The following is a 22,772-nucleotide window of genomic DNA, read 5'->3' as shown; positions in this document are numbered from 1 at the left end:
ATGTATTTATGTCTTTCAAAGGACACGCAAATGACACGTATACATTCCCACGCCTTTAATTACATAAGTTAAATAAATAAACAATCACGTGCTTTACATTGATATCGCAGTTGGCCAAATATATATCATCTCCGACCCAGTACCAACGTACGATCATGGATTCGTCTGCTGAATCGTTTCATCATCATAAAAAGACTTTGCATTCGAAGCGTTCGTTTGCGAAGCATCATTCAATAGAATCTCCTACTTATGACGCGCAAGTACTACTTCTTTTTTATTTCCTTGACCATATAGTTTACCCCGTTTTCAGGTCAGAAGAAGATAATGACCCTCTCAGTACTGATGATGGAGGCTCTTCCATGTCCATTCCAACCGTCTCTCGTTCAGCTAAAACCCCTTTTCAATCAAAGGCAGTATCTCGTGCTCGTCATCAGCTAGCCTCCAGCATGCTCTCGGATGATGGCACTGATTCTCAAACATACGATGGTGATGTAGAGAGCAGTGTGACTGCAGCAGCCGGTTCGCATCCCTTCAACAAGGCGCTATATCCTACTCTTCAGCATTCTTCATCCGCGTCAACATTGACTTCTCAAATCGATGATGTGCTACCGTCTGTGAAACCTGCTGCGCTTGCACCCGATGAACCAATGCCTACCGCTGAAGCAACATCTACGTTTAACCCTGCTGCCCTCACTCCCGAACATATTCAGGCCTTCATACGCGAGGCGATCGAGGGTCAATCCTCTAGATCTTACAAGATTAACCAACCACCACTAAATCGGCCTGTTAGAGTTTTTGCAGATGGTAAGTGTCAATTCGATTTTGACAGACTTTGTGCTAATTCGTATTAGGAGTATATGATCTCTTTCACTTTGGGTATATTCGTCCCTCCCTTTTTGTGTAAGGATATTGATCTTTGAGCCAGTCATGCCCTGCAATTACGGCAAGCCAAGTTATCTTTTCCATCTGTGCATTTACTCGTTGGTGTTAATTCCGATGAGGACGTCGTCACCAATAAAGCACGCTGTGTGATGACACATGCTGAGCGGTATGATGCGCCAGTTCTCCACAACTGAATACTTAATCACACTGATATAGCTGTGAGGCTGTGCGGCACTGTCGCTGGGTCGATGAGGTCATTCCCGACTGCCCGTGGGTTCTGGACCAAGCTTTCATCGATAAGTGGAATATCGACTACGTTGCTCATGACGAACTCCCGTACGTGTCGGGCGGTCATGATGATGTCTACGCATTTGTAAAGGCACTAGGTCTGTTCCCTTTCTTTTCCCCCTACTTCTTCAAAAGTCTGACACATTCAGGTAAATTTATTCCTACCCGACGTACACCGGGCGTATCTACTTCGGAACTGCTCGAACGTATTGTGTCAGGATATCGGAAGCGCGATTTCGATGGGAAGTTAGAAAAGATAGGCCATGCTGAACTCAAAGCTGAGGGGTCAAGCTTCGATGACAAGCGTTAGCCGATGCGTAGTGCGCAGGCAAGGCCAGCCAGATGAGTCTGAATGGCAAGCTTCCTTGAGTTCGGCCTATATACACAGACTTTACACACCATAATATAACGTACATTCCGGCGCTTCACCTGTGTCATACTACTTCCAAGTACATAAGCAAGCAATTCGTTTACCTTCCGATGTAGAGATGGAGACAACGAGTAGCATATCTTGAAGGGTAAGTTTGCTCAAACTCAGACGAAGAATGATAAACAGATTCATCCACTACCAACGTTATTCCGTCACCGATCCGTCCCAGTAACTTGAAGCGGTTCCATTTTCCGCATCGCAAAGGGTGGAGCTCAAACACGGAGATGAGTGTACGGCGCGCAGACTGACAGGAGCAGTGGAATGCAGGTGGAGCGCGCACATGGGAGTCACGGAAATGCCTCCGCGGGACCAACCGTTTCGTCCTCGGTATTGTCAGACAAGCGCATTCGCGCCAAAGTCCTCCAGTCGTTGCACGTAGACTGGTGACCCGACGATCAGCACAATTTGCCCTATGCAGTACGCACGTAACGCAACGGATAAAGCTGTGACTAAAAATGTTTTTCCTCATCCTGGGCGACCTTCTACAAAGAAACACTGCTTCTAGTGTTAGGATTTACTGTCGTCGTGCAGTGGGCAGTGCATATAGTCTCCTAGCCGCTGCTTGCCACAGTAAAAGGTGGTCGTCAATAATTTGCAGCCAGTGATGTCGCCGTGCCAACGTGAATAGAGTACTTGGATTCCATCCAAAGTGGCATTACATTGCAGTATATCTTCAAGCTTCAAGCTTCAAGCATGATCAGCGCAATTTATACTAGTAATAAGCGCAGCTGAGAAGTTGCTTTAGAGTGAAAAAAGTCCCAAGGATGGCAATTGGCAAAGTGCATGACGTACACAATTGTATATATAATATTATGTGTATACCCTCATGGATCCCAACTCGCTTTTTCTCGTACGACATGGGTTCTTCTTCACCCCCGGTCAAGCCGGCAAGCCCCAGTGGGCAGAGTACTAGTAGTAGTACCAATTCACCTCAGAATCGAAGCTGGTGGGCTAGATCGTGGCCCCTCGCACTGTTGGTTGCGCTGGGAGCTGCAGGAGGGACCTTGACTTGGTTCAAACCTGAGACCCATTCTTTAGATTATGCAGTCTGTTCTGTCAACCGCACAATCTACACAGTCGACTCAGATCTTCCCAATGTTCAATGCATCTTCGTACATGATACCCTCATTTCAGACACAGGTGATCTAGGTACGCGCGAATCAACGTGGCCTTGTTTATGCATCCAACTCACGCGCTGCGCTTGTGACAGAGGACATAACTTTACGCTGGCGGGATCGATGGTGGTCAGAGATCCCACTGGCAAGCGTCATTCACTTACCTTGGCCATTCAATTTTCTCGAGCCATCTCTGAGAGTGATAAACATCCCACCTGACAGTATTGTAGTTCCCGGCCTGACTGGTACGAAGCATCAACTTGAATCAAATTTCGAGGCCTCACTCTTGACCCTTGAAGATGCCCATGCTCATATGTTGCATTATGGTTTTAAGATGAATCTCAACTTGGAAGACTGTACCTCTGTGGATGGTTTGCTTCAACTGACTTTTGTAGTCTATCGTCAATTTACTGATGCGACATGAAAGATGTCTTGAGCCACTTGAAAGCTTATGTTATAGCACATCCTGACATTCTGGGCGATCCCACTCGATGGATAGAGGGCATGGGATGGGACCAGAATAAATGGCCTGGAGCGCAATATCCTCATGCTGTATGTATCTTTATTTGCTTTCTCTTCACATCCCCTCACAACACCAAAGAACGACTTTGACAGGGAACCACTTCTTCGCGGTCGACGGATATCTCTGGCCCGTATTGATGCTCACGCCTCCTGGGTATCCAACCGTGTGCTGCAGCTCATGGCACCTCTCCCTAAGGAGGATATCGATGGCGGGCTAATTATTCGTGACAAGCACGGAAAACCCACCGGTCTGTTTCTCTTCCTCAGAAGTTTTGTTCTTGAGGTAGTACCTCTTTGTCTGAAACCTATATGGAATCACAGGAATATTCGTCGATAATGCTATGTCTCTCATTCCCTCACAACCCTTCAGCGAGACCCGCGCGATAGAGTACTTCACCCGTGCTACTAGTGACGCACTCGCGGTGGGTCTGACTAGTGTGCACGACGCATTTTCTGTCCCAGAAGAAATACACTTCTACAGGAAGTACGCGGCCCATGCTTTCCCAAAAATTCTGAATTAATTATTTCCAGACTTTCAGAGACTCAAAAGCTACCTGTCAGTTCTTTGTTTACTTGAACGTAGCAGTTTACTGACACACGTACCCAGCTCCGGCTTTATCTCATGGGCAGTGTGAACTCTGATGATTACTGGGGAAGCCAGATTCCAAGACTGATCCAGCATGGATTTGGTGGACGATTGACAGTGCGCAGTGTCAAACTTTTCGCAGATGGTCGGTTCTGTTTCGAGTTGATGTTTGGTGTTTATATTCATCTTCAATAAATAGGTGCGCTTGGTTCATTCGGCGCTGCACTGCTTGAGCCCGTGAGCACCTACTCGTGTTGCCGTTCAAGCATGAACGTGCTTATATCAGAGATTTTAGTATAGTGATAATCCATCAACAAGCGGCATCATGCGGGTGCGCCCGGAAGCGCTGGCAAAGCTGGTAAAGGAGTTTTCGATCGATGGTTGGCAAATTGTAAGTGCCCGATATTCGTGATCTTTTTTCATCCTTGCACTAGCTCAACTATTTGACCCCTTACCCCAGAATATCCACTGTATCGGGGACCGGGCAAATCGTGTCGTACTTGACATTTATGATGATATACTCGCCAACGCTTCGTTTTCCGTAGACGCCTTGCGACCTCGTATTGAGCATGCACAAATCTTGACACTAGATGATATCAAACGAATTGGAAAGTTAGGTGGTAAGAGGCCCGATTCTTACTTTGCGTTCACGTTGTCGATGGTATAGGATTCCAGTGATACCTAGTGTGCAACCGACCCATGCGTGAGTCCGTCGATAGGCCTTGCCAACCGTCTGACTGACATATCTTGTCTTACAGGACAAGCGATATGTGGTATGCCGAAGATCGGTTGGTAAGTTCCCTCTTTTCGTCTATCTAGAATACATCAAACTGGGTGCCTATAGGGTCCAAAGAGAATCAAAGGCGCGTATGCATATCGAGCTCTACTCAAGTAAGTTACTTTATCTTCTTGCCCTTGTATTGAGGTACTGATACCCCACAGCGCATCTCCAACCAGAGTCTTACCCCTTGGCTCTGACTTCCCTGTCGAGGGCATCAACCCCCTTCTTGGTTTCTATGCTGCTGTTTCACGCCTCTCTGTAACAGGCGACTCGCCTCATGGTCCTGGAGGATGGTGAGATTCTGGCATACTTTCAAATGTGCTGATTCAAAAGTCATTGACTACCCTCTTTTTCTAGGTACCCATCCGAGCGCCTCACGCGCGCTGAAGCGCTCAAAGGCATGACACTCGATGCTGCATATGCGTCTTTCTCTGAAGATATTCTCGGTTCGCTTTCAATCGGGAAGAAAGCTGATTTCGTCATTCTGGACCGTGATATCATGACGGTGCCTATCGAGGATATCTTGAGTGCCAAAGTGACAGCAACTGTCATCGATGGGGAGGTCGTGTACGGAAATCTATGACCAGCGGCTATATCTAATGTGAGTTTTACCAAATTCAACAAGCTCTTGTTGGACTCTGCATGAACACTCGGATTAGGACCGGTACATTTGGTTTAGTTGAGAAGAATAGTTAGATACAATATACCCTTCGTGCTCATTTCCCGAATTGGTGCTGTGCGTGGGTGTTGTTGGCGTCAATGAAGACGGGTTGGTGTACCCAATGCAGCTGCTTGGTGAAATCATTTCAGTGAAGATTTTTCAAATACGCTCGCAGGGACATGTAGTTTTTCCTGTACAACAACGGGTCCATGTCACAACCACCAACGTTGACAAATACATAGCAGCGGAAGCATCATTAAGGTTGCAATGATGGGTCAGCAAGTAGACATCAGTCTTAAGATCAAGGCGTCAATTGTGTATGCACAATCATCCTTTTGCTATGGCTCTAACTAACCAGTGTAGCATTGGCAAGAAACGTTGGTGTCATTACTGACATGTTCTTAGATAATGTCCTGACTCGCTACACTTCAATTGAGGACATTGTGAATGTCTTGCAGCAGGTATAATGCAGAGGGCCAAGGTGCAGCGTCGATTAGATAATGAGTGAGTTTGGGTCTGATGGGCTGGTTGTTGGATGGCTGGTTTTTTTGCACTTATGTACATGATTCTTCGATGAGGAACCCCTTCACCACCGAGCCTGCCAATGCAACCGCTTTCCGCAAAGCTTCACGCAGTTGGTTGGGTTATCAAAATGAAGGCAACAGCGACGTTACAATTTCAAAGTCGACTGTTAAAGTAAGCCAAGTCATTGGGTCTAAGGTAATTCGTTGAGTATATATAGAGATCAGAGAATGGTCCATTGACAATGCACCAAAACAGCAGGGTATGACCTAGTTCTCATGTGGCATCACGTTTCGTCCCTATCATCGCCATGTATCGATCCAGCACTCTCGAGACCTGCCTTGCTCACTCGTCTCATTGGCTGCAAAGTGTTCTCATCCACCGGAGCCCGCCTGGCATGTCGATACCGTCCCTCCCGGTCCCTTATCTCCACATCTTGGCCCGTTTCCTCTCCTGTTTCTTCCTCCTCGCGGTCCCATGAAGGCATTGGAGGCAAGCTCTCTCTGACATGCGCTGGTCGCCTGCCTGTGCCCACACCGACGTCGCCAACACTACTTTCACTCGCTGCAGTAGATGGCTTAGGCTTCGTCATACGCCCGAGCTCTGCTTCCTCAAATGCCATGAGTTCGCTTACAAACCCGATATTCGGGCTGATACCTTTGCGGCGCTCTAGCACGAACTGGTATGCGCGTGCTAGCGGCCAGTGGTGGCTGTGGATAAGGTACGCCATCACTGCGGTGACGCTACGTGATTTGCCGGCTTTACAGTGCACATATGTGGGTGCGTTGTAGAGAGCGGCTTCGTCTGCGCCAGGAATTAGTCCATGTACATCGAGGAACGTATGATGGAAACAAGAAAAGCTTTGAATCGAAAACTCAATTCTCCACCGATAGAAACATCGAATTGTGACAAAAGCGAAGTACTTACCAAGCACATCACAGGCCTCACTCAATCCCTTGCGTACTCCTTCCTCCTCGACACAATCCCTCATTGGAATATGCACATACCGCTCGAACCGTTCCCGAAGCATTAGCCCACGATCGTCTGTGCATTCAGCCGCAATGTTAATGATTCGCTTCACACCTAGCGATTGTAATTCGGAGACATGTGAAGGTGAAATGAGTTCAGGGCCGAGGAAGAGGAAGTTAGGGAGGATCGTAGAGATGACGAACTCTTCGCGCTCGTTTTCAGCATCGGAGGAAGTGCCACTGGGTGTGGATGTTGTGGGCGTCGGCTTGGCGGTAGATGGTGTCATGGGCATTTGCGGAGATGGACCCGCATTCCCAAGGCAACTACCATTGGTAAGATTGAAATTAAAGCTCGAGTTAAATGCGCTCGCTGGAGGTGTGTGATTGGAATGGAGAAGTGTGAGATGCGACGGGGATGCGGGTGGAGGGTGAAGGAATACAACCTGTTGTGAAGGTGTAATAGGGAGCGTTGAGCTGCGCGCTGGAGCTGTGTGAATATGAAGCCGCGGGAGAGTTGTCACAGCATGTTTGATGGGTTTTGCTAGAGTCTGCCCGCACACCGCACTATCATTCGCTACATCACTGATTTCGTTTGTCTTGACACTGTCAGCGTTGAGGGTATTTGATTTCCGTGGGGGAGGTGGTCGGCGAAAGGCAAGTTTGGAAGGTGGAGGGTCAGAATCCACAGGGCTGTCAAGACTGAGCGAGAGCCCAGGCATAATTGGTAATGGTGAGTGTCCTGGTCTTTCCATTTCGCCCCCATGGTCTTGATCTTCCCGTTCGATCTGCACGCTGCTACTGAGCCCAGCAGCGCTGTGGGTGTCGAGTTGAAGGAATGCCCTTCCCTTTGCACTCTTGGGTTGTTTTGGCAGTTGCAAAGAGGCTTGGGAGGGAGAAGGAGGAGAATGGGGTGCATTGATGATGTACTTTCGGAGTCGTGCATGAAGTTGAGCACCTACAATTCCTCCGCGAAGATACCACACCTTGTCCGGGTTCAGGAACCGTGCAAGAACTGAAAGCAGGGCCCATGCAATGACGCCCGGATTATCTCTCTCCCGTTCATCAGTCTCTTCTCCATGAACAATGACGACATCTCCGTCAATGTCCCAGGAATCGAAAACTTCTTTTCCCTCATCATTGGTGATGAACTGGCGAAGTGATGCGAAAGTCGGTAATGTGCGTTTTGAGCGCTTAAGAATTAGGGACGGCATGGCGATATTAATACTTCCTAAAAGGTGAGTCGCGGCATAGGCAACGTGAGTGCGGGCGTCGATGAGGAGTGGACGAGTGGGAGAGGCGAGACGAATGAGTAATTCAGTAGGATCCATAGCAGAAGTGGGAACGCGGGGGGATGGCATAGACACGGAGCGTTGCTGAGGCTTCCGGACACAGCTTAGAGGTTCGGGGGGAGATGAGGCAGGAGGACTGGGGAAGTGGATGTCAACGGGGGTAAGATACGTGCTGCTTGTACTTTTTTGAGAAGAAGAATCTGAGTCAACTTGCCGCTGGCGGTGGTGTTGATCTTGGCGCCATGGAATAGCGGCAACGCTTGGAACAGCAGTCTTTGGTAATCTGCTAAACGAACGGATTGGTCGAAGACGAAGATTTTTCTGTACAGATTGGCGTAGCTGAGCAAGTGCCGCCAAGTCTCGTGATAACTCTTCTGCATCAGGAATGTTTAAGGCTATGGGGCTCGAGGACGAGGAAGAAGGTGAAGATAGTTGCAAGAGCTCATCATCCGATGCAAGCGGAGATTCTGATATTGATTCAGAAGACGTATCGAGAAATGCGTTCGACTTGGAGTCGAATGAGTGTGATCTTGACTGGATTGTTAAATTTGGTGGGCGTAGTCTCGTCATGTTCTCGGATGTCATTACAGCTTGAAGGAGTATCACTCCACCAACGTTTTATAGTGACTTCAAAGTCACCAGCAGTTCTAGGTTTGCACAGGCTCTCCTGCTAGCAGAAAATCAGTTAAAAAAACCAGTAACAGAGATATGAACTCAGAACAATAAAAAAGAGCGCTCTCACCTGTCTTGGTTACTTACACTACTTGGTTACTCGGATTCGGAATACCTCCTGACCCCGCGAGGGCCGAGACCCCGGCCGGCCGAAGTTGCTCTATATATGGCCCATAATTAATTAATTCATTACGTTTGTGGCTACGTGTTCGAGAAGAAGTTGACCGCCGTGACTGGACGTCCATGGCCAGCTTCAAGCTCCAATGCATATTTTTCTAGGTGCATCCCTCATATTGCATGTCGCATACCGTGCTCGCTGCACTGAATAATGTGTATTGCAACATAGCATTTCACACAGGACATTTATTATAAATTGAATCCATTGTCCAGTTGATGATCACCAACCAAGCAGATCCGGTCCAGGACAATCCTGTTGGGCATTACAGGGTTCGTGTGAGATTCACACTCCACTGGAGGATCCTGTCGCAATGCTGCCTGACCTGCTGATTCGCGTAGTCGTATGACACCCGTTTCTTCCGTACTTACCCCTGGAGATCGAGCACTTCTGGCAACCACAAATCTGAACATTTAAGCGCTGATCGTGACCAATTGTGCTCGCCTCTGCAGATCTGAGGCTCTGCCGACCTACCTGTTTGGCCGATTGATGTCGCAGTCATTAAGATCGTCAGGCATGCTACCGCAAGGAGGCGCATAGTATGTGTATAATTATGCATCACTATCAAGATATATGTGTCAAGGTCCGTGTAAATACTGATCCAGGGGGTGACAACAAGAAGTATCCGCGAGCATCAGAACGATTTCTTGCCCACATGTATCCTCATCGCTGTCCCGTGGATCTGGTCAACATTTGATCGAGCTAGGGGGCTGATCAGCACTGAGCAGCAGTGAGGCAACGAGTCTTTTTTCCCTCAGTAATAATATCCGTCTTCTCTATAATATATTATAGGTTCTCTCATCTTTTGAGATCCGTTGGCACAGTTTGGGCGCAATCTTATCTTGGCGAAGATAAGAATAAAAGACAGGTTCCTATCCCTCATGGACTGCCTTGCAGGACTTCAGCACAAAAATTCTTGGAATTAAACCGTTGAGCTACTAGTGGATGCGGTACAAGGGGCTGCAGTCGACTGAGTAGCGAAAGCCAGAGCCGTTGACTCTGCTACCTCGGCACTCCACGCCCTTCGCCTCACAACGCGAAGAATCAGCATTTGAGGGGAAATACACTAAAAACGAATTAGCAACAGAATTTTGGACATGGAAGCTGTCACCACTCACAGTAAACATGCCATACAACGAGAGGAAGATAATTGAGGAATAGCTGACAAGGCCGAATGACACGAGAAATGCGATCCCAAATAATGTGTATGGTACCGCAGACTCGACAACAATGGCCACTATAGTGAAGTAATCCCTCGAAGCTTCGCTACCAAAATGATGTCGCATGCGCCTTGCACAAAAGATTATGCGGCCACAGATGAGACAGGTAGCAAGGACGTTGAGGCCAATGGTCAAGCAGATATACACCAATCCAACATGTGCTTTCAGCCCCTCATAGAAATTGTTATTCGGGGAGGCAGCAGTGATGAGGTTTAAAATCCCTACCACTGTTGATCGACTGAGTAGCTGCAAGAGAAGAAGAGGACTAACGAACCGAGAGATGATAACCAGAGGCAACAGGGGACGAAAACCACGCTGTAACTTCTATGCCAGACCGTGAAACATCGCATAATCTGATTTAGTATCAGTACACTCTTTCCGAGACGAAATAGAGAGTACACTCACGAGTAGACCATCAGTTATCAACTGCAGCAGGGTGGACGCCACCGCACTCATCGTCAGATACCACGCTGACATGTTGGCATTAAAGTATGCGGACGCTCCACCAGGATAGCCTGGATGATTAATCCACATCTCCTGTCCCGAAACTAATCGTGTGGTCACGAAGATCGTGATAAGGAAGACTAATATAGTACTGAAGACCATGTAGAACTTGTCGGAGGGCCTGCGTTCTAATCGTTTTTCGAGGTATGCTTGCATGGTGCTGAGATACAGCATCAAGACCACACCTGTAGATTATCAAGTCAGGAATAACAACATCTCCATGGTCAGACAGAGTGCTTACCGTATAGAATGGAGTTGGAAACATTGCTAAAGTAGAACGAGTTTTGCAATATTATGTCGGACATGACTGCAGCAGCCTCAGGGCTCCTGGGATAAAACCTCAGTGGTTAGCATGCGTATCCTCACGAGAGTGCGTCTCATAAATAAATATCTCGAAGCCCTGACGTAGAGAATTCGAAGGCAGTGAATCCGATGCCACGGTGGCCCAATGTATACAGATCCTAGAGCAGGCAGGGCTGTCGCGGAGACATTGCACATTGCACATTGCTAAATACAAAAATGGAGATTTATTTTCACTTGTGCCGTGACTTTCACAAGCTACTTACCAAATATTTGCGAACACGCGCCGGTGCCACACAAAAGACAAAAAAAGTGGGCAAGTTCAACATCAGCAAGGGAAAGACAACTGAAGCACCTTGAGCATGATCACCATCGACATCTCTTTGTTAGAAGTTTGGAATTCGGGTGAGGGAAGGTACACGCTAGACCTGGGATCGGCGCGACGACAATGATGCGCAAGTAGTATGTAGAAACGCTGGTTAGTAAATCTTTATTAATGATTAATGGGTACTATAAACACTATTATAAGTACTAGTGGTTGAGTGGGCCCATCAGTAAACCAGTGAGGCTCAGATATTAGTACTAGATTTTGTAGTGGTCATGACAAAATTTGTGAACATACACCAATGGGGGAGACGGTCTCGTGGCAGACTTTCGCCGTCCCATGCACCGTAATCAAGTCTAAGGCTCATAACAATATTTAGTTTTAAATTAGGCCCAGGGCTCAGGCGTAACGTGATTGAGTCAGGGTCTGCAGTCAAACCTAGTGATCATGAGGCGCCGCCACTCACTATGCCTGAGGCATGAAAGGTACTTGGCTGCGGTGTCAGATGGCCGGGAGACAGTTTTGGCGGCATTCAGGGGACCTTGGCAGGCCTCAGGCTAGGGACGTGCGAGGGGCAAAGTGCCAGATTTAGTTTAGGAGTGAGCGCAGCACGTGGTGCAAAGGCCGCGCCAACGCATGTACAAATTTTTTTGTATTCCTCGCACCACTAATCACCCGCATCTCCTTGTCTTACTAGGGTTCGGCGTTGCCGAATTTAACCTTGCTTGTCTGCACTCTTACTAAGCAGATACACGCAGATACACGCAGCTGCTATATTCTCTTGTATTGCTTCGTACAGTGCTACGTTGTGCTACATGTTTGTCAGTAATTGATACTGTTCGGCGTTAGTTGCGAATTTATATGCATGTATACAACCAGCTAACCTGTTTAGCAGGAAATTGATCAATATCATCTCAGCTTTGGTTACGTCGGTTATTGTGTTTTCGACGGATTGTGTTTGTTTCACGATCAAGACACTACCACTAATAGTTTCTTGGTTACCACTCATGCTTGCCATCCGCGCCAGGACATGGTTTCTTGGCATCAGTAATCTTGGATTTTCGACGAACACCGTGTACTTGCATGTCAGCGTTATATCAGTGTTTGGCACTGTTGTGAAAGTGTGTCGCAGGTGTTGTCGCGATGCTGTACAGTCGTCTGGGTCGTGCTGTCTCACCCAGTAACTGATGTATAGGTCGTCCAGCGTAGGATCTCCAAGTACTCCATCACGAGCTGGCACCGGTACTAGAAAAGGCCTGTGGCACCCCGCGCCGTAAAACAATGCTTTGAACAGATGCACGAAATGCTGTTGAATGTGATTACTTTACTGCTACGCATAGTAGTGCGTATTCAATCTCCACTCAATATCCACGTTGTGAAATATCTTGGTAACGGAGTCGTTGAAATTCCAGTCTACTGACAATCGCATGTGCTTTTCTTCAATGTGGTGCCATAGCGCAGGACAACGGACTCCACAGGCTTTTCCGATAAATCCCGTTCCTTTCGCTAGAATAGCAGACTGGATTTCCTTCACAGTGAGCTGTTGGAATGCGTTTTGGAATTGAGTAGACAAAGAGTGACTAGTTTCTTCGATATGTGTAGCCTTACTATCTGCTGCAGTCATGATGCACGAATGAGCATCTGGAAAGCGCTGCACACTAGCCACTAAGTCACTGCGTTTGCGTTTTTCTGCTCGATTCAGATTGTCGTCTCCCGTAGCAGCTATGATTTGCTTCATGGTTAAGTTGTCAAGCGCAGAATTGAGCTTTTGCGACATAGTAGATGGTACTGGATTGTGATTGTAGAAACAAAGCCGTATACAGTTTATTGATATCTATTATTGTTTATTATTGGCAGAAAATCCCACACACATTGTCGCATGCCATATGACCTTGCAAGCAAGGTGACAATGACCTTCTGCTAGCTTGCTGCTCGATCGAACAGTGCATTTGTGGAATCTCGATACAAATCTACCTGTGAACCCCTTCGCCACGAAGCTGGCGTGTATTGTGTAACTCTTTCCGCTGATGGAAAGCTGCTAGTAATGGGTCGCAATGACCACAATGCGCACTTGTGGGACATCCATGTCATACTAAGAGAAATTGATCTCGATGACCTATTGTCTAATGTGAATCTAAATACATCGCCCAGTCTCTATACTGACGGTGTTCTTTCTTAGCTACCAAAAGATGAATCGAAAGCGTGCATCATCTCATGGCTCTTTAATGATAGAGCACATCAATCTCCAACTCATATAGGACGTAGCTGACAAGCCGTTTTTGAAGGTATGTAACGTGTTTTTCAACATCTTCGATGCTCTTAACCTGACATTCCAGGTTGATACTATGAGACAGCTCGAGGATGCTTGAATCACATGTTTTTTGACTGCACGCAGGGGCGCGTTCATGTGGGTCGTTATCATATCAATCGGCTCTTATGCTAACCTCATGTTCTCAGTACTCCGCAACACGCCATATCCATATCCAGCCCTCTGCATGTCGTGGCAGTAGTACTCTCGCCTTCTTGAGGTCACGTCCACGTGCAGCCATTAATCGCTTCTCCTCGTTCTTCCAACGCTCTCCTTCCATCGAACACGATGCAACACCATTTCAGCAGCACCCTAGGCAATGTTCTTCTCACCGACCCCTGTTGTGGATATTGCGGCCGAGGATAAAAGGGTATTATATTCACTTGACTATACCCCCGCGGGTGCTCATGTACTTGATATACATCAGTAAATCATGAGTTCACTTCTTACCCACTTATATCCAACTTTTTCGCACGATTCAGTAGGAAGTCGTGTAAAGGCGACAAAAGTAAGAGCAACTTTTTTCAGTAGATCTCTCTCCTCAAATTCAACTTATTCCCAACTTATTCCAACTTATTCTGACTTATTTTACGAGACTCGTGTGAAACGGCACATTAAAAAGCTGTTTGAGTGAGAAATAAGTAGTTTAAAAGTGCGAAAAATAGAGACAAAAAGGTGTCTAGAAGTAGTCCACAAATATGAGTGAGTAGAGGAAAAGTAGTCCAGAGGTGCGAAAAACGGAGACAAAAAGTAATCTAGATGTAGTCCAAAAATGCGAATAGAAAATTCTTGTTATCAAATCACCGGAAGGGGGGGAAGATGCATTAATGTCCCGATGGTGTAAGGTACTGGGGCAAGCAGAGCGTTCGGAAAATGAAGGACGAAACCAAGAAGTATTCTGTTGGACATGCAGCGGTCAGTAAAGCATATATCAAGTAAAAACTACTTACAGAGCATGGCACGTTTGCCCTTCGGTTTCAGTGAGTCCTCAGAAGTAGCGTTTTGGGCTGCTTGCCGCTGACGCACCAAAGCAATCGTGTCTATCGTGTACTTCATCCCTCGCCTCTGGAGGGATGCATAGTATTCCGATGTTGCCAAGCCGCAGTTTGCCTCTGAAAAGGCTGATGCTATAGTGTTGTCCTTACTGGTAGATTTGTTGCGCTTCAGGGGCGTTTTGCAGGCCTTAATACTGCCCTTCACACTGCTGGTTCCAGTGCTGAACGTATCGGCAAAATTCTTCGGCTTTGCAGCAATATTGAAAGCATGTTTGAGCTGCAAAAATAGACTGTTAATCAAAGTTAAAACCCACAGATATGACCTACAGCAGCGGCACTTGCAGCGATGACACCTTGCATGCCATTCAGCCGTAGAGCATCTGTGTTGAGTGCTGGTACATCGAGGGATCCGGCAGTTGCGTTGATATGAGCCGACTCGATCATTTCCAGTATGAATACCGACCGATAGATCTTGTTTGGGTCGCAATTATCCAGGTCCTCATAGAGAAAGGCCCAGTTCTCGAGAAGACTTGCTGCTAGCTCCTGTTCATAGTCGTCCTCATCCTCCTCCTCGTCGATGTCGTTATCTTTAGAGGTGGCCAGAAAGTTGGTGATGAGGGCAATGGCTGTTGATTCGAAATTGCTGCGCCAGGAGCAAAGACGTTGATTCACCTTCAGGTAATAGTTAAAATAGTCGGATACAAAAATAAGAGTGAGACATACCAAGCCCATAATGGGACCTTTTGGTTGAACATTGTGATTCATTCCTGGAAATGCAATGTCAAAAATGGCCTGGAGTGCTGGGTGTAATTTTTCGGCCTCAATGCACCAAAAATTTGGCTGAGCACCTGCCCAAAGAAAAACTGTCGGGATAAAGCTCCTGCGCCATGCGCCATCCTCCAGCATAATTGGTGGGAGATCCGTGTTTCCCCATTGGTTGCCAGATTTGGGCTTTGTCGCCAAGTCAGCAGACATCAAACTAGATTCAGAGATTGTTAGAAGTGCCGGTTCCAATTTCGGTTTCTTGAGTGGTTTCGGTTTCTCGGTGCTAGCGACAGTCACACTAGTCTAGTAGAGTATATCTTAGCATCATAAAGACTAAAAAAACACTCACCTTTGTAGTAGTGCATGTTGGCTTAAGAACCTCTACAATTGAGGAAGAATCTTCATCGACCAACATACTATTAGAGTCAGTGACGAACTCATCCTCTTCCCCCTCCTCCTCCTCAATGTCATCTGGATCATAGTCTTCGGAGGAGCCTATCAATCTGGCTTCCTCAATCGTTCTCTTTGTCGATGAAGCTGCATGAGGCCGGGCCTGCTCCAGGGCAAATCTCACTATGTCAGCTTGTTGACTAAATGGCAGCAGATGAAACAGTGTCGATACTTGTACTTCGGACATTCCATCATCCAAACTTTCAGCGATCTGTACGACAGACTAAGTTAAATACTGTGAGTGTGCATCAAACAAAAGTGAAAATGAGAGACTCACCTTCATTCCTGCCTTCCCTTTCACACTGTCTGCGAGAGCAGCCGGATGCTCTTTGGAATCCTCATCACCATCCTCATCACCATCTTTTTCATTGCCTCCGTCCTCACTATTGTCCAATATAGAACTGTCCGATGAATCTGTCAAGGAAAGTGGTGGGTCTTTTGCAAATGAGATTGTGGTTGCTGCAGTCTGACTCGTCTTCAGCCGGGTTGTTGCTGACAAAACAGAGCCACCTGAAGGTTCAGGTTCAGCTCTCACAACAGGGGACACCGCTGACTCGGTCTCAGGTTCCAGGCGATTTTGCCAGTTGTTGACCTTCCCTGCCAAGCATTTTTTATTACTAAGTGCCCAAGTCAGTGTCATAAAGCGCAGCGTGGATTCGGTGAGCATCAACATGATGGTGAGAAGACAAGTTCACTGACAGTACATGATTTCCTTTCTTGTCAGTATCGGGTACTTCAACTTCGATTTGCTGATCGCCATCAAGGATTTGCCTTGTTGCAGCCTCATGCAGCTTCTTCTTTGTCTTCTTTGTGATCTCATTCCCAACCGCTCCGCTACTTCCTTCCCCTATGCCACCAACACCCTGACTCTTCATGCCGCCTTGACCCTTCATGCTGCCTTGACCCTTATTAGCCGGTGCTGGGGCCACAGGGAGACTGCTAGAGGTAAGCTCATTAGCTGCAACTGCCCCATTCAACTTTTTCTTGACTGGTCTAGCACAAGGTTTCACCGGCTTCGCTTTCGCAGCTGACTGAGTGCCCTGCTCCACCTCCATGGCAGCCTCGATACCTGCGATATGGTCGATTCCATGCTGCAGGGCAGCTTCCTGTGCAGCCTGCGCCTCCTTGGCACGCTGTTTGTCTTCTTTGATCTGGGCTTAAGTACGTCGTTTTTTTTTACCTTCAAGAAGCACAAGCCCAGGGCGTTGTGTGGCGTTTTTGACACGTGTACGGCGAGGGGAGATGGGAGGTGCCATAACAGATATGAATGGCAGGCAAGGAGAGGAATGCGGCAAAGGACATTGATTATAAAAGGTGAGTCAAACATAGTGCAATGTACAAAATTTCCTAAACGCAAACAAACAACCCTTCAGTAGCACTCGATACCATTTTTCCAAGTCCGCCTATACTCGCTACAGGTATGTATATTCACCTCCAACATTTACTAGGCTAATGAGCACTGTCAACAACAGTCCCTCCTGCACTCAGTCTCCAGTCAAGTCCATCAAGCATTTTTACACATCACCCTCAAACATCGGCAAGGGCGTACCACCCCTCCCTCCTGTACTCAGTCTCCGGTAAGTTCATCTGCATTTTTTCACATATTAAATACTCAAGGCAAGGGCGTACTACAACAGGTTCTGAGGATCATGCCTCAGTCACATTGCAAGCCCAGCAGACTATGCATCCCTTGTATGAAGGCAGGGTGCAACCGCTGGTTTAGGAATCGGTCGGGGCATACTCAGCATGTGAACGCGAAGCACCCCATTTTCCTAACACCACCTGCACCAACTCAATTGCCACCTCATCCACCAAGCCCTGGGCTTGGCCCCATGGACTTTGGTAACACCGGTCCCATGGATGATGAAGATCCTCCGCAAGTAAGGGCGGAATTCTTTGGCACTGGTGACCAGTTGTATAGAAATTATCACCCTTTCTTGTCCAGTAAGTTCAACCGCTCTATTTTTGTTTAACAGTACTAAAAATATACCTACATTATACCTACATAGCTCGTCCCTGTGATCCTGAGGGCGTATTCCTTCCACCAGGAACTCCTCCACCACCACTCACAGAAAAGTCACCGGACGACTGGACTCCCTACAGGAGCTGCGTCGAATTTGAGCTGGCCGACTACCTATTTACGAAGAATCAAACTCCTGCCAATTCGATTGACCAGCTCCTGAACATTTGGTCAGCTTCCTTGATCCAAGCTGGGGGTAAACACACTCTGTTCTCCGATCATCGCGACCTCTACAGGACGATTGACAATACTCCCCTCAGCGACATTAAGTGGCAATCCTTTTCAGCCAAATACACCGGCACAATTCCAGATGAAGGTGCCCTGCCCTGGATGGAAGATTCCCATGAAGTTTGGTTTCGCGATCCTCACGACGTTATTTGAAATATGCTCGCTAATCCAGACTTTGCTGCGGAGATGGATTTTCAACCCTACCGTGAGTTTGCAACAGAGAATGATGAACACCAATGGAAAGATTTCATATCCGGAGATTGGAGCTGGGCTCAGGCTGTATGTCTTTCATTATCTCATTGTGTATGTCTCAACTAAGGCATCTACAGGACAAGATATCCGAAGATCCTGACACTCATGGCTCCACATTCGTGCCGGTCATTCTTGGAAGTGACAAAACAACCGTTTCAGTTGCCACTGGGCAGAATGACTACTATCCACTCTATGCCTCCATTGGTAACATTCAGAATAATATGCGTCGTGCTCATTGTAATGCTGTAGTTGTCATAGGCTTTCTTGCAATGCCCAAAAGTAAGTGGTCACTTGTTCCCTGTTGCATTGTTCTGACATCTTAAAAAGCAACCAAAGAGCATGCCGAGACACCAGGCTTCCGAAATTTCTGACACCAACTCTTTCATTCCTCACTTTCATTCATCCTCAAGAACCTCAAGCCTGCTATGACGAAGCCTGAGGTCACACACTTCGGGGATGGCCATTACCATCGCGTGATCTATGGGCTTGGACCTTACATTGCGGACTATGAAGAGCAGGTGCTGCTCGCCTGTATATTTCGAAATTGGTGCGCCAAGTAAGTTTTTCTCGATGACCTACTGTTATTTATGCTTATGCCGAGCAAGATGTCTTTCACGTCACGGAAACCTCGATGATGTCAGTCTCTGTTGATCTCATACAGATGCCCTAATCGAAGAGTGCGACTCTGGAACCTTGCATTCGGAATATGGTATAGTTGGCGAGCTTGTGGTAACTTGTTCCCTTAGTTTCATTAGTACTTAGATTCACTCATGAATGCAGCCGTTTATGAACAATTTCCCCCGCATTGATATTCACAAGTTGCTTGCACCTGACATTCTCCATCAGCTCATCAAGGGGGCATACAAAGATCATTTGGTTGATTGGGTAAAGAAGTATCTCCTGCAGACACATGGAAAGAGGCAAGCTAATATTATCCTAGATGACATTGACCGAAGGTGCGTTTTCTTTACTGTAATTTTACTTAGACTTAATTTTTCATAGAATTGCGGCAGTCCCTCCATTTCCTGGATTGCGTAGATTTCCCCAAGGACGTCATTTCAAACAGTGGACAGGTGACGACTTGAAAGCACTTATGAAGGTAATCTACATTTTATTCTATACAAAATATTGTAGCACTGATTGTCTTAAGGTTTACTTGCCTGCCATTGAAGGATATGTGCCAGTGGATGTCGTGCGTTCCTTCCGGGCATTACTTGAGTTCTGTTACCTTGTCCGTCGTAACGTCATCAACGAGAAGTCCCTCTCTGAAATTGAAGATGCGCTGACTCGTTTTCATACATATCGTGAGATTTTCAAGATGACTGGAGTAGTCACTACTTTCTCACTTCCTAGGCAACACTCTATGGTTCACTATGCCCGCCTTATTTGACTGTTTGGTGCTCCAAATGGGCTGTGCTCCTTGATCACGGAGTCCAAACATATCAAAGCCGTCAAAGAGCCATGGAGGCGTTCCGGCCGATACAAGGCACTAGGACAGATGCTGCTAACTAATCAGCATTTGGATAAATTGGCAATGTCACGGGTGGATTTCCGTTTTCGTGGAATGCTTGCAGGTACATGTGTATCTGCTGTTCTCGCATCACTCGGTATGTTGCCGCTATCTCGTTTAATATGTAATTCTCATTCTCATTACTACTAGAACCATCAGCAGATGGACGACCTGCCACTACTATCTCCCCTGCGCAAAGTGATGTAGAAGAGCCCCATACTACTCACTCGGACCAACAAGAACCCAGTATACCAAAAAGTGCCAGTATGGCTGACACTGATGTTGCTGTGGACTTTGAGGACATTGACGCACTGATGTCTGTCCTTGCACACGTCGAACTTGCGCGAACATCTTGTATGTCATTTATTTATATTCTCTATCTTAATGTGCTAACTATGAATTCAAATAGAAGGGAAAAAGCGGGCACAAAGTGTCCCTGCACTAGCCAATGAGCTTGATATCCCACATCTGGCTGATCTTGTCTCGCAATTCCTCATCGGACAACTGTATCCGGACAAGGACCCTACCGAAGTTCCTGAGAGTATCATGGACTGCCCTCATTTCAATGGGAGGATACGGGTCTTCAATTCTGCAGTATCAATGTTCTTCGCACCGAGCAATTTGAGTGGGATTGGTGGGATGAAACACGAGTACATTCGCGTGTCTCCCAAGTGGAGAACTGGACATGCATGCAAAGATTGCGTGCTTGTCATTACTGACTCAAATGCTCACGGAATGCGTGGCATGGATATTGCTCAGGTACTCACATTTTTTTCCTTTCGACTCAGGGATGTACGCTATCCATGCACAGTTGTCTGCTGGTTCAACCGAGTTGGAAATGCACCAGATGACAATACCGGAATGTGGATGGTAGAGCCTTCCTCTGTTGATGGTCGCACACACTTTGCGGTGATCCATGTGGATAGTATTTTCCGTTCCACTCACCTTATTCCAGTCTACGGTACTGATATGCTCCCCCCGGCAATTAAATCCCACCACATTCTCGACATATTCACCCTTTTCTATGTCAACAAATATGCTGACCATCATGCGTTTGAAATAGCAGCTTAGTGTAACTCACTTTTTCTATTATTTTGTTTACTTTGTTCCTTGTCGCTCACTTTTCACCTTACTCACTTTTTGCCGACTTTTCCGCTTATTATATGTTGGTTACTTAATTTCAAAGCACGAACTTTTCACGTCCAAACAAATAGTGGGAAAAAGTGAAAATGAGTAACAGGTCACTTATTTAAATGCTAAAAAAGCTAGAAAAGTGAACTCATGATTTACTGATGTATTGCCCCACTCCATAACAAGATTCAAGTCACTCAGATCCAAGGACGTTCAAAGCTAGCCTGTAGCATTATCATTGCCCCAGGGAACCACCATTACCGATTCAATGACCATGTCAATTTTTTCTCGGTGTCATTAATATGTTGATCGAATTCTGTGTTGACATTTTCTGCTTTACCTATTCTGGGTTCATGCATGTATTGTTCCCGTGAGTGCAGAATCCCTTTCTTTTTAATTAGCAGGTGTGACTTGCTCGCTTTCAGTACGGAGTCCCAAATCAGGAATGAATATATGCTGTGATATTACGCACATGTAGAATTCAGACTCGATGCCCAGTTTGTGTTGTGACAAGGCCGCTGTATCAACATTCTTGGGAAAGTTCGAAGTGACACACTGGCGGTTTCTGAATTTTCCCACAAGCTAGACTGAAATCAAAATGGGATTGATAAATAAAGGATTTTCAGTTTAAATTTTGATATCGACACAACAACACATTTAGATGCATGATGAATTGACAGAGAAAGTGACACATTTTGACAAAACTTTTAAGTCCTGTCCAAATAGATAAGGATATTGGAAGTTTTCCGCTTAGGAAAATGAAAATGCAGATACGAAGTTTTGTAATCCAATTATATCCATTGGTAAATGGAAAATTTGAGCACAGAAAATATTCTGTAAAATATTATATAATGGCCAGCATTCTCATTCCGGTTAAAAATTTAAATTTTCCCGATGGTGAAATGTGATACAGAAAATGTGAAGTTTCCTGCATGGTAAAATGACATGGGCACTGGCTGTGCATTCAGCGGGCATTCATTGGGCGTTCATGAGGGATTCATCGGGCATTCGGTACACGGAAGAGCGCAACAGAGAATCAAGTGTTTATTGGTAAGTGATATGGTATGGTATAGTACGGGTATGGTACGATAATGGTCACGTAGTCGTGCGTACCTGTTCTACAAGACAGATTTGATCGAAACGCAAATTAATAGAAGTCGAAGGAGCGATTACAATATCCATAGTGTTCTTCTTAATGTTACATTTAGCTACATTACAAATGGAACCGCGATGACTCCCGTCCAGAACAAGGCACTGTTGGTTTTTTTTGCGGGGAGGGGCTGGGCTCAGATCTGTGACTGGTATATGATAGTGCTGAATCGCGGTGCCTGCACTGTTCGATGAGCAAAACACTGCAACACAACCATCGGGAGCAGGTCCATTTAGACCGAGGAAGGGATCAGGACAGGCTGTCGATACAAACTGGTTGTGTAGCCTGCCTCCCATGAAGGAGGGCGAGACTTTTAACATCACGTGATGTGTGTTGAGCTTGGAAGAAAATTCCTTCTTCATCAGCCAAGCTAGCGGGCCTAGGACAAAATAAGGTGAATGTTATAATGCCTTCGTAGAGAGACTCACCCTCTTTGAGTTTCTCCGTTCGAGCATCGATGCTATCTAGTGTATCGTTGGCATTGACAGTCCAGGGGTTGGATTCAGTAGTCAAAGAGTTGGGATTGACACTGGGCAAAGGATTACCGGCCTGATCCTTGGGGCTGGAGGTCCAGGCGGTCCACATGGATGTCGACGTGCCTGTGCCTGTGATGGCAACTGATGAAGGAACTTTTTCGGGTGGGGGGGTGATGCTTCGAGGTTGTGCGGCCAAGTACGATCTTCTCCGCATTTCGCAGAAAGACAACATGTCTATTCCTTCAAG

The 22,772-nt window shown here is 46.6% G+C and overlaps 8 protein-coding genes across 8 annotated transcripts; 4 read left to right on the top strand and 4 right to left on the bottom strand.

Moving 5' to 3' along the window:
* The first annotated feature begins 120 nt into the window (after window positions 1-120).
* F5147DRAFT_696651 (uncharacterized protein) lies at window positions 121-1,648 on the top strand. The gene is made up of 6 exons (XM_041437453.1): window positions 121-256; window positions 311-804; window positions 852-876; window positions 926-1,048; window positions 1,099-1,268; window positions 1,320-1,648. The coding sequence occupies exons 1-6, from the start codon at window positions 156-158 to the stop codon at window positions 1,478-1,480; spliced, it is 1,074 nt and encodes a 357-aa protein (XP_041292404.1). The 5' UTR covers window positions 121-155; the 3' UTR covers window positions 1,481-1,648.
* A 775-nt stretch (window positions 1,649-2,423) lies between these two features.
* F5147DRAFT_696639 (amidohydrolase family-domain-containing protein) lies at window positions 2,424-5,387 on the top strand. The gene is made up of 17 exons (XM_041437452.1): window positions 2,424-2,749; window positions 2,811-2,960; window positions 3,015-3,086; window positions 3,143-3,267; window positions 3,317-3,485; window positions 3,559-3,721; window positions 3,769-3,793; window positions 3,845-3,968; window positions 4,023-4,060; window positions 4,119-4,214; window positions 4,284-4,443; window positions 4,499-4,526; window positions 4,582-4,615; window positions 4,668-4,714; window positions 4,766-4,897; window positions 4,962-5,205; window positions 5,264-5,387. The coding sequence occupies exons 1-16, from the start codon at window positions 2,458-2,460 to the stop codon at window positions 5,185-5,187; spliced, it is 1,881 nt and encodes a 626-aa protein (XP_041292403.1). The 5' UTR covers window positions 2,424-2,457; the 3' UTR covers window positions 5,188-5,205; window positions 5,264-5,387.
* A 401-nt stretch (window positions 5,388-5,788) lies between these two features.
* On the bottom strand, window positions 5,789-8,789 carry F5147DRAFT_696637 (uncharacterized protein). The gene is made up of 2 exons (XM_041437451.1): window positions 6,715-8,789; window positions 5,789-6,591 (listed from the first exon to the last, which is right to left on the bottom strand). Exons 1-2 carry the CDS (start codon window positions 8,627-8,629, stop codon window positions 6,074-6,076), a joined length of 2,433 nt encoding a protein of 810 aa, XP_041292402.1. The 5' UTR covers window positions 8,630-8,789; the 3' UTR covers window positions 5,789-6,073.
* A 1,002-nt stretch (window positions 8,790-9,791) lies between these two features.
* On the bottom strand, window positions 9,792-11,236 carry F5147DRAFT_837260 (uncharacterized protein). The gene is made up of 6 exons (XM_041444052.1): window positions 11,182-11,236; window positions 10,857-11,122; window positions 10,517-10,800; window positions 10,386-10,464; window positions 10,010-10,338; window positions 9,792-9,957 (listed from the first exon to the last, which is right to left on the bottom strand). The coding sequence occupies exons 2-6, from the start codon at window positions 10,918-10,920 to the stop codon at window positions 9,814-9,816; spliced, it is 900 nt and encodes a 299-aa protein (XP_041292401.1). The 5' UTR covers window positions 10,921-11,122; window positions 11,182-11,236; the 3' UTR covers window positions 9,792-9,813.
* A 785-nt stretch (window positions 11,237-12,021) lies between these two features.
* F5147DRAFT_696632 (uncharacterized protein) lies at window positions 12,022-13,039 on the top strand (the record flags this gene model as incomplete). The annotated part of the gene is made up of 4 exons (XM_041437450.1): window positions 12,022-12,078; window positions 12,103-12,112; window positions 12,161-12,372; window positions 12,943-13,039. Coding segments are annotated over 2 exons (309 nt in total), but the record flags the coding sequence as incomplete, so codon positions are not given.
* Window positions 13,040-14,490: 1,451 nt separating this feature from the next.
* On the bottom strand, window positions 14,491-17,014 carry F5147DRAFT_774115 (uncharacterized protein; the record flags this gene model as incomplete). The annotated part of the gene is made up of 7 exons (XM_041441570.1): window positions 14,491-14,820; window positions 14,871-15,215; window positions 15,267-15,611; window positions 15,658-15,981; window positions 16,036-16,375; window positions 16,458-16,902; window positions 16,939-17,014. 7 exons carry the CDS (start codon window positions 17,012-17,014, stop codon window positions 14,491-14,493), a joined length of 2,205 nt encoding a protein of 734 aa, XP_041292399.1.
* A 393-nt stretch (window positions 17,015-17,407) lies between these two features.
* Window positions 17,408-20,839, top strand: F5147DRAFT_745903 (uncharacterized protein; the record flags this gene model as incomplete). Its single annotated transcript, XM_041439797.1, has 13 exons — window positions 17,408-17,702; window positions 17,735-18,150; window positions 18,193-18,285; window positions 18,336-18,551; window positions 18,669-18,814; window positions 18,864-18,898; window positions 18,920-18,987; window positions 19,039-19,214; window positions 19,261-19,357; window positions 19,409-19,624; window positions 19,691-19,865; window positions 19,919-20,032; window positions 20,178-20,839. The coding sequence occupies 13 exons, from the start codon at window positions 17,408-17,410 to the stop codon at window positions 20,837-20,839; spliced, it is 2,709 nt and encodes a 902-aa protein (XP_041292398.1).
* A 1,155-nt stretch (window positions 20,840-21,994) lies between these two features.
* F5147DRAFT_774113 (uncharacterized protein) lies at window positions 21,995-22,757 on the bottom strand (the record flags this gene model as incomplete). The annotated part of the gene is made up of 2 exons (XM_041441569.1): window positions 21,995-22,428; window positions 22,478-22,757. 2 exons carry the CDS (start codon window positions 22,755-22,757, stop codon window positions 21,995-21,997), a joined length of 714 nt encoding a protein of 237 aa, XP_041292397.1.
* Between the last annotated feature and the right edge of the window lie 15 nt (window positions 22,758-22,772).

The sequence above is a fragment of the Suillus discolor genome (assembly GCF_016758755.1).
Source record: "Suillus discolor strain FC423 chromosome Unknown F5147scaffold_30, whole genome shotgun sequence".
NCBI classification, from domain to species: Eukaryota; Fungi; Basidiomycota; class Agaricomycetes; order Boletales; family Suillaceae; genus Suillus; species Suillus discolor.
Note: the sequence above shows the minus strand (reverse complement) of the source record. Positions and strands in the feature narration are given on the sequence as shown.

Excerpts from the sequence above, each read along its gene's own strand:
- F5147DRAFT_696651 (XM_041437453.1), top strand. The coding sequence starts at position 156 with ATGGATTCGTCTGCTGAATCGTTTCATCATCATAAAAAGACTTTGCAT. Across the intron at positions 257-310 it reads GAATCTCCTACTTATGACGC|GTCAGAAGAAGATAATGACC; the intron begins GCAAGTACTACT and ends CCCCGTTTTCAG. Across the intron at positions 1,049-1,098 it reads GTGATGACACATGCTGAGCG|CTGTGAGGCTGTGCGGCACT; the intron begins GTATGATGCGCC and ends ACACTGATATAG.
- F5147DRAFT_696639 (XM_041437452.1), top strand. The coding sequence starts at position 2,458 with ATGGGTTCTTCTTCACCCCCGGTCAAGCCGGCAAGCCCCAGTGGGCAG. Across the intron at positions 3,794-3,844 it reads CAGAGACTCAAAAGCTACCT|CTCCGGCTTTATCTCATGGG; the intron begins GTCAGTTCTTTG and ends ACACGTACCCAG. Across the intron at positions 4,898-4,961 it reads CCTCATGGTCCTGGAGGATG|GTACCCATCCGAGCGCCTCA; the intron begins GTGAGATTCTGG and ends CTCTTTTTCTAG.
- F5147DRAFT_696637 (XM_041437451.1), bottom strand. The coding sequence starts at position 8,629 with ATGACATCCGAGAACATGACGAGACTACGCCCACCAAATTTAACAATC. Across the intron at positions 6,592-6,714 it reads TGAGGCCTGTGATGTGCTTG|ACGAAGCCGCTCTCTACAAC; the intron begins GTAAGTACTTCG and ends TTCCTGGCGCAG.
- F5147DRAFT_837260 (XM_041444052.1), bottom strand. The coding sequence starts at position 10,920 with ATGTCCGACATAATATTGCAAAACTCGTTCTACTTTAGCAATGTTTCC. Across the intron at positions 10,801-10,856 it reads TTCCAACTCCATTCTATACG|GTGTGGTCTTGATGCTGTAT; the intron begins GTAAGCACTCTG and ends GATAATCTACAG. Across the intron at positions 9,958-10,009 it reads CGTTGTATGGCATGTTTACT|TGTATTTCCCCTCAAATGCT; the intron begins GTGAGTGGTGAC and ends ATTCGTTTTTAG.